This window comes from Anoplopoma fimbria, chromosome 9 (assembly GCF_027596085.1).
Source record: "Anoplopoma fimbria isolate UVic2021 breed Golden Eagle Sablefish chromosome 9, Afim_UVic_2022, whole genome shotgun sequence".
Taxonomy (NCBI): domain Eukaryota; kingdom Metazoa; phylum Chordata; class Actinopteri; order Perciformes; family Anoplopomatidae; genus Anoplopoma; species Anoplopoma fimbria.
In genome coordinates this window covers 28,792,619-28,804,986 of record NC_072457.1, presented here as the reverse complement: position 1 = coordinate 28,804,986, position 12,368 = coordinate 28,792,619, and the positions used below count along the sequence as shown (strand labels likewise).

General features: G+C 40.0%; 1 protein-coding gene across 1 annotated transcript in view; it reads right to left on the bottom strand.

The window, feature by feature from the left end:
• LOC129095223 (protein Dok-7-like) overlaps positions 1-12,368 on the bottom strand; it is a 19,639-nt gene extending 7,271 nt beyond the window's left edge. Inside the window, 8 exon segments of the mRNA XM_054603584.1 lie at positions 311-418; positions 2,929-3,048; positions 7,933-7,956; positions 7,959-8,132; positions 10,443-10,593; positions 11,285-11,373; positions 12,136-12,181; positions 12,298-12,368. Of these exon segments, the coding sequence (XP_054459559.1) occupies positions 311-418; positions 2,929-3,048; positions 7,933-7,956; positions 7,959-8,132; positions 10,443-10,593; positions 11,285-11,373; positions 12,136-12,181; positions 12,298-12,351 (766 nt within the window). The 5' untranslated portion in view covers positions 12,352-12,368.

The following is a 12,368-nucleotide window of genomic DNA, read 5'->3' as shown; positions in this document are numbered from 1 at the left end:
TATGCAGTCAGTGGGTTTTTTTTTAAGTTAAGCAAAAATGAATCACAGGTCCTCTAACCTGCTGCAGTTCACATTTCTGACTCATACAAACGTAATCGTGGCAGAATGATCTCATAAATATAGAGCAAAGATTAAGCCTTTGTGTGGACAGACGCATACAAGAGCAATGATGACTAAGAAATCCCAAAAGTTCATCAAATATCTGAAGGCCCAAAGATGATGCATACTATCCATCTGATACATTACAGAGTGCCAATGAGTTACATTTTTTTGATATATATCCTAAAGTGAAGTTAACAGTGTAACGTACCTGTGCTGCTGGCTAGGCTGCTTTGAGACAACATGCTGAGTCTCTTCTCCAGCTGTGACGCCTCTTGGTTGATTCGTTCCTCTGCTGACACTTGATCAGCATTTAGATCTGCAGTACATATAAGCATGCACAAACACAAAAAGAGCACAAAAACATACAACCTTCAGAGTGTGTGAGCAAAAAGAATGAAGCCAAGATGACCCAGTTGTACGCCAATTCCCACTGTCCATCATCTTTTCTGAATCATTAAGTAAAAGGGGTGAGTTCAAGTTCAGTTTTGAGAACATTTCTTCCATCCATCCATTATCTGCAACCACTTATCCTTTACATGGTGACCGGAGGTACCCTGGACAGGTCGCCAGGCTATCACATGGCCGTATTAATCCAGCTATTCTGCAAAGTAAATGTTTTACTTACACTGTGGTCTAAATAGTCTTTGGAGTGAATAAATTAACTGTAATTTTGATGTGTACATGCAGTTAAAAACCTGAATAGAAATAATTCAAGGGAAAAACATTGTCATGGAAAACATAACATACCTTAGTGTTCTAGAATGCCTTTCAGAAACAAACATGGCACAAAACCAGAGCTGAGATAACTCTTGTTTCTTTACATGGGCAGAAGTCGTAGAGGTGCTACTGTATGCAACAGCCTCCTTCCTCTTTAAGAGGTTTGCCGTGTGTGACTTGTAAATTTAACCTCTCCCAGGAGTTCATAAGCACCTCGGCTAACTGTTGGAACATCAATTTAGTGTGAAACCCTGCCAATTACACACTTAATGCCTGCTATACATAGGGTCTGTGAGTGTGCAAGTTGCAGTGGGTCAAGGTGTTTGTATAGGTGTGAACAACCTAACCCCTGGATATCTGCCTCTGGAGCACAGCAGCTAATGCTTACGTGCAGATGCCAAGTATCTTCACTACGCTATGTGAGGTGTCAGCTAACATTTCTAACGTAGCTGGTCTATGCTAAGTATAGCTGCTTCACAGCACTGAATGTCGGGGGGTTACAGCGGGCCTCAGAGCGGACTGACGCAGGCTGCCAGACTCTAGAAATAAATGTTGCAGGGAGGCTGAAGTTTTACGTAGGACATTTTAAATGCTGACCATGCAACATGTACAAAACAGCGTATACATTTATACTACATGTTATATTCTCAATATTCCGATTAAGAGATTTTACTTTAGCTGAAGTAGCAATACCACAATGTAAAAATACTATTATGTATATTATGAGTTGATGTAAGTAAAACACATCAATTAAAAATGTACATAAGTACAGATTTCTGAGCAACCAATGTAAGCATGAGGCTCCCTGTCAGTGGAACAATATCATGTTATGTTATTTTTGTTATGTTATGTTCCGTAAAGTCAGCTGATACAGATATCGTTTCTCGTGGGAATGGGACTGTTGTGAGGTCACAGTGACCTTTGACCACCAAATTATAATCAGTTTGTCCTTGAGTCCATGTGGACATTTGTGCCAAATTTGAATAAATTCCTTCCAGGTGTTCCAGATATGCCTCATTCACAAGTATGGGACAGGCGGCATACACAGTTTAGAACGGACAACCCCAAAACATAACGCCTCCGGCCATGGCTATTGCCTGCACGGAGGCATAAAAACAGATCAGCGTGTTAAGACGTACCAACATGTCTCCTTAAGCCTTGATCATAGTGATCATAAGGATCTGGATCACAAAGTGAGCCATCTATATGTTGAAGAAAACCAGCTTTAGGGTTGAGTCACTCTGCAATACAAAACTGCAAGTGGAGAACTCCCTGACAAGCAAGATATGAATTATTCTACTGATTCTTACTGAAGGGAATCTATCAGCATGTAGGAAAGAGATTAAAAAACTGTGTGCAGATCAAAAAAAGTCAGTTTTATACTTTTAAATGATGACTGACTGCAAAGAGTGTCAAGTGCTCTTTTATATTGGCTGTAACTCATTTCTGAAAAGACAGAGAATGAAAGGTCTCCTCTCGCCCTCTTTGCTATGTGATGAGTATGAAACAATAAAAAGCTAAAAGTAGTTACTTGTCACTTTTCTCCATCATGGCGTAAATTCTCCACCGATTTAACCTGACTGATTATCAAAGTTTCTTGACAAAAAAGGGCATATGTCCAAAACCAGATCCTGAGATGTGTGTGTGTGTGTTTACTGTATCCTAGGGGAGATAGCCTTGTGTCTGTGTTTACTCTGAGGTATGACAGAGTTGTCATATCCTTAGCAAGTGTCCTTTTCTTTTTCCAACTGTCATTAAACCCTCCGTCTACATATCTGTGGTCTCAGAAATGCCTGTGAAATTAGCAGTCCGTTACAATAGCACACAAGTCACACGAAAAGGCATGACCCCTAAATCCACACGGTAACCCTTGGGGCTTTAAGCATGTGGTGTTTCCGTTAGCATGGCGCCTGACACAACAGGAGATAAACCTTTATAATGGAGGTCACAAAGTCACCAATGTGATTGATTGTTTAAGTTCAGAACAGTGTGTCTCTTTCGCTAATATTGCTGAAAGTATTTAGGTGTCTATGTAGTTTTAAAAAAAGCTTACACGCATTTGTGAATGTGTGCGTGCATGGGTGCAGTTGTGCATGAGTGCATGCCCACCTGGCAGGGCAGGTCGCAGGCCATGAGGCGTCCTGCTTGAGGTGATGCCCCTGACAATGCAGTCAAACAGGAAACTGATCTGCTCTCCTTCTGAACAGGACAAGAAGAAAACACCAGCCCCTGGAAGATGGATGGGAAGAGAGACAAGCAGCATCATCAATAAGAGACATACGCCTATGATGGATGAGAAAAAAAATATGATATCAGCAAACAGCGTGCAGTAGTTCCAATGAGCTGGTGAATATGGCAGAGTTAAGAGAAATGTTGTAGTAGATGATGAAATTTAGAGTAAAATCATCTTTGCGCGAAGCCAAACAATACTCAGTGAGTTCCAGAAAACTTTTGTGAAGTCAAGGCTGCTTGAGGCAGCAACAAGCCTTTCTTCTAAAGGTTACATAAAACTCTCAATTCAGCCCCCACTCCGCTATCAAACCCACACAGAGGTATGAGTCTGTGAAAATACAAGACAAGCAAAAAAGAAAAAAAGCCCCAAAGAAAGCCCTTACGTCTTTGTTCTTAAGGAACTGTTTGCGGCTAATAAAAAAAAAGAGCTGAGAAAGTAGAGCAGCAAATTGTTGAAAACATTTTTGTCAATAACATCTGAGTCAGTCTTTCAAGCAACATATTTCAAAAAAGGCTGTTGTTGTTCAGAGCACCATTTAGTTCTTCAAGCTGAATAAATTAGTAGCTTTCTTGAATCATCACTCGTCATTAAATGTAATGGGAACTTGTTAGCCTCATTAACTGTTATGTATTTTATAGTATTTTCTCGAGTCAGTAAAAAAATGCTCGCGCTGCTTATCACCAGCTCAGTCAGACTTTCACAACAGGAGCAGATTCAGTATGAAAATACCTTCACACTGTAAGGCTATTAGCTCAGATGATGCTTGTATTAAAGCAAGGACTTTACATAGTGAACTAACTATACAAAGATGCTGTTTTTTTAATCCAAATGATTCATCTAAACTGATTGATAGACTTTTGAGATGTTGGCCCTTATGAATTTAGTTTTGTAAAGTATGTCAGAAAGGTGTTTACGTTACCTAACAGTCACAAGTTACAAGGTTACAAGCCACGTAGAAGCCCTGTTGTACCCCTTTAGCCTTTCAGACATCAAAATCGGACTAAGGGTAAACACAAACTGTGGCTTGCACCGAACCACTTCACGACAACATAAGAGTTCACATATCATGTATAAAAAATACTCTGTGGACAATTCTAAGATTTTTGCTTAACAACTTACCTTTTTAACACCATCTTTTAAATTACAGCACCAAAAACTGCTGGCTCAAGCCGGTTTGATCCCTTTATTCAGCTGCTATCTGTCTCTGTGGGTTTGTTACTATGAGCGACCGTTTTTAGATAACACAAAGTAATTTATCTTACACTTTTATTTTGTTGTTCATTGAACAGGGACAATGCACAATATATTTATCGCACCAGATATAACTAAAAGCTAATTTCCATATTTCCATTTAATCCATTGTTTATGCAAAAATATTGATTATAGCTGCTTTAAAGTCAACAGAGCGTGATTGTGAGTATAAATTTAAGAATGATCGGTCAAAGCTTTCTGATGTTTGTAAATGTACATGCATAGTTAGGTATAACTCAACTTAATAAATCCTACTCTTTGCCAAGAAATGGTTTTTTTGCATTACTTTCCAATATCTTGGTTAGAATTCAGAAATGTAGCTCTTTCTAGTTTTAACTGCAAAAAAACAACTTCAGAGTCCTTGAGAAGCCTTTTCTCTTTGCAAGACATTTTTTGTAATGTCAATGTAACCTTTTAAACAGAAAGAGATATATACCATCATTAGAAAGAAAATCCTTAGGATTTATAGGAATGAAATAACTTATTTCTCAATTTTCAGTCATTTCATCGAAGGGCAATAATAATGTTTTGTCTGTTATGAACAGAGAGGCCTTGTTGGACAAACATGCTGAGTTCAGCTGCATGGCAGCTCATCTTGAAATAATGTTATTTTCTTAGTGCAACAGTGATAAATTATACTAAATAGAGAAGGAAGCAGCTTTTCTGTAAGATGTTAACAGGCAAACCAAATCTCTGTCTGATGACATGTAATAGATTTGTGTTGACCAAATGTATTGACCCATAATCTAGCAAAATTTGAAGTACGTTTGATGTGTGTATGAGTGAGATACAGCAAAACCTGCAGCCTTGTAACACAAGTTTGAAAAATGAAACTTTTAAATCTTTATTCGAAATCTGTCTGTTTGTATAGAGCAAGATATTCTTATTTTCTGTTACTGAGCAACCAATCTACTTTCTGTCTACACCGGCACCTGCATGCCCAGTGTATATGAATAGTCGCGTCATATTCGTTTTCAGGCGCTCTAGTAAAATGAAACTAAATTTTCATTGGGCAAAAATGCAGCGTAATACTTTGTAACATGTACAAATCTCTGACGTGCATTGATATGATACTGTACTACAATATAAGGTGTGTGTGTATTTGTGCCTGCTGAGGAACATGAAAAGATTACTGACATAGCAAGTCAGCTTAAAATTGCTTTTATCTAGATCACCAGGCTTGACGGCCATCCAGCCTCTGCAGAGGATCATTTATTACTGTGTCTGTATGGGCACTCTGAAACCGTGTGTGTGTGTGTGTGTGTCACAGGGACAGCAGGAACACGTGTGGACCTGATAAGCCAGAAAATATCCATCTGGCTAAAACACAGCTATCATCGATTATAGAACAGCGTGGCCTCATTATCACATTGGAGATCTGAAGTAAACATATCACTACATACGATTCACACTGACACATTGTGTGCATGCGACTGTGCAACCAAAGGCACACAGCCTCAACTGATTGGTGTCTAGTAAAAAAGTCTTTGCACAGCACAACTGCCCGTTGTCCCACAGGACTGGTCGGTTGTCTGTCAGGGAATGTGTGTGCGTGTCCATGGCAGCAGAAAGGCTTGTTGTGTCAATGTGGTGAACGTCTACAACTCTGCAGCCGGAAATTGTCCGAGACACAGCTGACTTTCAAAGTGCTGCTGCAGCAGAGAGCAGGGTGGCAGTCAAGGGTAAAATATTTTTATACAGCAGCATTAGATGACCAATGGACCAGCTTTATGATTTGCTCGAGGCCTTAAGGAAAATTAGGGAGCAGAGAGGGTAAAGGAGCTTTTTTGTATAAGTATTTGGTTCTTAGCACAGTGCTAAAAAAGTGCAACCTAATATTATACAGTAATTGAACCATTTGCACATCTTTGCACTGATCATGGCCTGATTGTCTCATGTAAATACGTAATAACTTTGCACAAAAAGCAGCTGTACGTGCTCCAAAAGAACTCTGCATTTGCTTCAAGTGAAGTGCAAAGAAACATGTTCACAATTTTTGAGTAATGTACTTATATTTGAAAAGGTCAGAAATTCGACTGTTACCAGCAAAGTTGTTTTTTTATTACCGAAAGAAAAGGCAGCTTTTGGTGAAACCAAACAACAATCCATAAAATCACTGCAGAGCACTGGTATGCCTCACACGTACTCGCCAAATGCAAATAAACATGTAGAAATGTAAGCTAACACTCCGCACTCATGTAAGGAATGCCGCTTGTCGATTTGACTCTCCCATCTTTCTCTTTCTGTCACTCTGTTTCTGCACCATGCCAAGGGGGCCTCTCTCTACTGCCTCTGGGGCTGCTGGGTAATATGTAGAAGAGGAAAAAACTGTGATTAACAGTGTAGCTAGCAGGTGCTATGTGGCTGAGTGACCACTACAGGAGAGGCTGGTATTTATAGATGTTGGTCATCAGAATACTGAAACTAGATCCTTTGCCCCTCAGGGTTATTCCTGTAGGAGCCATGAGACAGTTTGCGCACACACACACACACACACACACACACACACACACACACACACACACACACACACACACACACACACACACACACACACACACACTCACACACTCACACACACACACACACACAGCCCTCACTAGGTGCAGGAACTTTCTCTTAACACTAACACACCTCAGTCAGTGAATAATGGTGAACGGACTGTACTTGTATAGCGCTCTTCTAGTCCTACGACCACTCAAAGCGCTTTTACACTACAAGTCATCATTCAAACCCATTCATACACTGACGGCAGAGGCCACACTATACAAGAGAGATAGAAAAAAAAACATTTTCAGGCATCTTAATCAGAACAACAGCAGCTGTTAGCAATCTTGGTATCCCACAATGGACACTTTAAACACTGTCCCATTAGACACTTATCTTGCTGCCCATGTGTCTCACACACACATCCAAAACATAAAACTGCCTCTCATTCTTCACATTCATGCCCATACCAACAGGACATTCTGAGGATACCTAAACCCTGGTAACCACACACACATACATTGCATTATTTGGTAGGCAGGCGTACAGTGTGGTGGGTTCACACATAGTAATAAAGTTCTTCTATAAAAACCTGTAATAAATCACAGGTTTTCATGTGAGTTTTTCTAGTGTCAAATTACAGATCTATCAACCTGTAAGTACTACAGAGAAATGGAAAGCAGTATTAATTTATCTAAGGGAAGCCCTTAAACGAAAGTTGAATTAGAAAACTGTTCTGCAGTGGTTGTATATAACAATGACAAAGTTACAGGTTAAGTGAGTTACAAGCAAGTTCTCTATATATGAGGGTATCTTTTAAAAAGGGAAAATTGTCAATTTATATGGGAAAAGAGTAACTGAAATCTCAATGTTCATATTTCCTCTCTCAGAAATTACCCCCGTTAAGCTCTATGTAGCTCATGTAGAAATCAAACCGACCATATGGCATCTAGGTTTGATCAGTTACCCACAAATAAGACAAACACACCAACAACAGCAGCAGCTCCAGGGACGTGAGGTACTGTGCAATGCCAAAAGCTGTTATTCAGCTATCAGTGTTAAAGTGTTGCCCTTCTTGGCTGCAGGTCACATTGTCTAAATTCACACTGCCTCAAAACCCTCTCAGTACAGGAATGACTTACAGAATCCGCAGCGAGTCCCCCCTCGAACACGAAGCCATTTGGCACTGCACCATATCGACGCAATGCAGACAACTTCCAGTGGCCAATGACGACAGGCGGGACACCTCTGGTAAGGACCAATAGGTCGTTGCACAGGTGGAGGGAGGCGGGGCCGCTTTCTAGTTTGGTACCTGGCTCAACGTTGACAGTAAACCTGTGGACTGAAGGAGGAGAAGAGAGACAGAGAGGAGAGTAAACGTTTGGTAAGAATAGAGTATGTGGTCTGTTGGAATGGCTTAAAGACAATTAAAGTATTATTGATCGTAAGAAGTACACACCAACAGGGCAGACACACAGACACACACACACACACATAGCTGTGCACACACACGCACTTGAAAACACAGTAGCTGTGGTAATGATGATTAATTAGTTCTTTAAGCTCTACTGGCTGCAATTTGTCACAGCTCAGTTTGGGCAGATGGCCCTTTTTCAGTGCAAAAGGTCTGTCTCTCCTTCTCACAGCCAAACAAACTGTGCAGTGACACATATACAGTAGTATGAACAGATAAATACAGTATGTGCCAATAGGATATCATAATGGGGCTTTTTAAACAAGCTATAAAAAACAAGAAGTAACTTTTGAGTTACAAGCAACCATGAATTAGTACAAAATAAGGAATTTAATAATATTAACAGAAGAACTTTCATATAAAATTTGTTTACCTTAATAGAATGAGCTCATTTGCTTCATCTTCAGACTGTATGGAAGACTGAAGGGCTTTTGCTACACATTCAAAGATGTAAATAAGGGTAACATCATGCTGGTATGTAGATTTACTGATCTCAAGCAAGCGTATTTTAGCAAAATGAAATTATGTTAAACCAACGGCTGCCAGGATTCAGTATGCTTTGGAAACTGTTAACAACAAAGTATTCACAGTTTGCAAGAAGGGTAAATTGAGGTAATTTAGTTTTCTACTTTTGGCACTGTGGACAAACTGCAGGCATTTGGATTTGTTTAAAACTATATCAGCAACAGAAAGCACAGCTGTGTTATATTAGGTCAATTGTGTTTCTTAGCAGTGGGTTTTACATTGGAAGAGAGATATATATATATATACACATAGATATATATATATTAAATGTGCTGTTATGAAGCTGGAAATATGTTCCAGAAGTAGACTCTTGCTCGTAATATTATTAATGGATAGTATGGAGCCTTCAAAAATATCTTGAAGGTGACATTTTGGAAAGAGGAGGAAGGAAAAATATCAGTTTAGAAAAATGAGTACAGACAGTACTACCTATTGCTGCACAAAAATGTAAATTAAACTCAGCCTGGCTGTGAAGTACAGCTAAAAATCAGGCTGGAGTTATTTAATTATGTTATTAAAATTCATGATAAAAGGGGACATTTCTCAATGAGTCAGGTTAAAAAAGGAAAGTTTGGACAGAGGTAAAAAGCGATTTGTGACGGATCCAAGTTATAATATTTAGGTGTACCACTGCTAACTTATAATTAAAAGCCAGAGTTTTTAAAAACGGATAAAACGCTTTTTTGAGCTGTTTGGCCGGGACTGTATCGAGAGAGCAGGTGGAGGAGTTCATTTTAAAGCAGGGCAATGGGCAACTGAAAAAATGCAAACTTCTTCATGTGCAGGAGAAGCCTGTAATGGCTACATAGAGGAGGGTCACAACAAAATACTACTCTAGAAAGGACCCTGGAGTTGCAGTATGTCTTAAAAGCCTTGCTTCCCAGCACACTACACTAAACTCAAACTGGTATCAAGTAAATCTCCTAAGTTGTATAAAGGCAACTCTAACAGAGTTCAGGCATATAAAATGGGATTCACTGTATTTTGGCATTTATTTGTGGACCTTAAAAGCACTTTTCCTTTGTCCCTCAGCTGACCACTATGAAAAGAAAGGTGGGAAGTTGAAACAGCAGATTTTGCAGACAGAGGACAGGCGTAATGGAAGACAGATTTGATCTTTCTGTCTAATTCTACTCGTCTATTCTTTAATCCCTTCTAGCAAGTGTCCTCCAGTGGAGTGTGTTTTTCAGCAACACTGCTTAACATCCTGATAGTTACGTAAACATACCTTATGTATTCTTACTGTGAATACATATGACCATATTCAGGCCTTACTTTTAAAAACATGTTATGGCCATGATAACTGTGTCATGAAGCATCTAATGTTGCTTTAAGGCTTGATTAAGTAACATTTTAGATACTAGTACTGAATCAACCTTCCAATCCGTGAAACATAAAACTCTCTATAAGAGGGTTGTTAGGACTTCTGATCCACAAATAAAAAAAAACTTCTTTTCAGCATTATGCAACTCTTTGGGATCATTGCTCGTCTTGTGCATATTGCAAAGACAATAAACAACCTGATACAAACCAACTAGCTGAATTTTGTTAACCAACTGCAGTTCCCTGAAACAATTACATGAATCATTCACACATCCCATCCTTGAACAGCCTCACAGAAGTGTGACATCCACACTAGACCAAACTGCTGACCTTCTCCCAGGCTGTAGCGGACACGAGCATCCCAGGCCAGCAGGGCTTCACGGTTGTTGAAGCCCAGGACCAGCGTCTGTGCCAGACAGAGGATGGAGAGGGTGTAGGCTACCCCGTCGTACCCAGGCCCAGGCTCCACGCCACAGATCCCCTTAGGGTGCAGAGTAAATTACACTGAGATTTTATTCCTAATATTCTTTTTTATTCTGTATTCTTTTTATTATCTCAAGGAAATAGCTTATCAATCAAGAGTTTCCTTTCTTGATTGAGGTCAGGTGGATTTGGTGTAGTGGAGAGCAAGGTAGTTCTCCAATCAGAGGGTCGGTGGTTCGATACCCGGCTTCGGCAGTCGATGTGTCCTTGGGCAAGACACTTAACCCCAAGTTGCTCCTGAAGGCTTGCCATCGGTGTGGACTGGATGATGAATGTTAGTTAGAGTCTGATGGTGGCACCTTGATGGTAGCCTGTCATCAGTGTGTGAATGGGTGAATGATATGTAATATACTACTGACTGTAAGTCGCTTTGGATAAAAGCGTCTGCTAAATGACTGTAATGTAATGTAATTTATTAGGTGTGCATACTCCTACATCTTAAGTGCTCCTCTTTATCTAATGCAATTTTCCTGTGTTTCTCAAATAGTCTTGATTGTTTTTTCTCTTGCAGTTCTTTTACCAATGCTCCTACCATTCGGTCAGTCTACTTGTGACCCAACTCAAGTCCGTATCTATCTGTATGGGAATCTACATTTGGTCTACCCCCTGTACATGTGACGGCAGTAGAACGCATGTGATGCACCACCAGTGTGTTTCACGAGCCTTTGGTCTGCTGCAGCTTAACGTACCTCCAGCGTTACATTGAGCCTCTCCTTGTGGCCGCTGCCCTTCTCCTTCCCTTTCTTCTTCTCCTTGTACACCAGCAGAGACAGACAGTCTGAAGCAGAAACACACACATAGAGGAGCTTTAAGGATGGACAGGCTTAAAATGTAATTTTGTGCTTAATACCAGATTGTAAAATAACAAGAGTCACTTTTTTGTAATCCCTGCTGCATGCCTGCCTGTGTTCATGGCACAGCTGTCATAACAAACCCTAAAACAATGAACTGATCCACCGGCACAGCTGGTGATGAAAGCAAAGACATAAATACATTCACATGAACATACAGACACAGACATACAGCAGAGTAGCCTACATTACACCCACTTTCTGCATGGCCACATGTTTACGTATGTTTAGAGGCACCTGTCTGTCCTCACAGCATCTCAAGTGAAAATCAATTCTGTTTTGACACATGCTCCTTTCTTTTCCTGCCAAGCTTAAAGAGAGAAACCTCTGTTTCAGTGTGGAAATGTCAGTTATCTAGGTATCCAACTAGCACTAAAAAAGTTTTAATATTCAGACTTTTAATGTGAAAGACACAGGCATTACATGAAATCAGTCTTTCAGATCAGCTGGTTTATTATTGCAAGACATCCCCACGTGTTGACACGGATATGTTGCCTAATGCGCTTCTGTGGCGCAAAGCCAAGACACCAATTGACAAGTTGTGATTAGTTAAACTGCAGAAAAGCAAATGGGATTAGTGCTGAACGATACAGATGAATGAACTGAACTGTGTGTCGCTGTATAAATGTGCACATTTTGAGTGAGAATAACAAGATGATAGTTAAAAATAAAAGTGGTTTGCCACATACCTGCGACCGGAGAAGGCTTCCGAAGGACGACACACCGAGTCTTCCACTGTGGAGAAGTTTGAAAAGAATCAATAAATGACAAAGTAAATTCCTGCAGTTGGCCCTTAAGAATGGCAAGATATTTTAAAGTTCAAAAAGAAGAGGAATATTGGCGGAATTAACCTTTTTTCCATCTCTAAACTTGACTTGTCCCTCCGCGACAACTGTATCCGTCATCTTCTGTCATGGTTCCG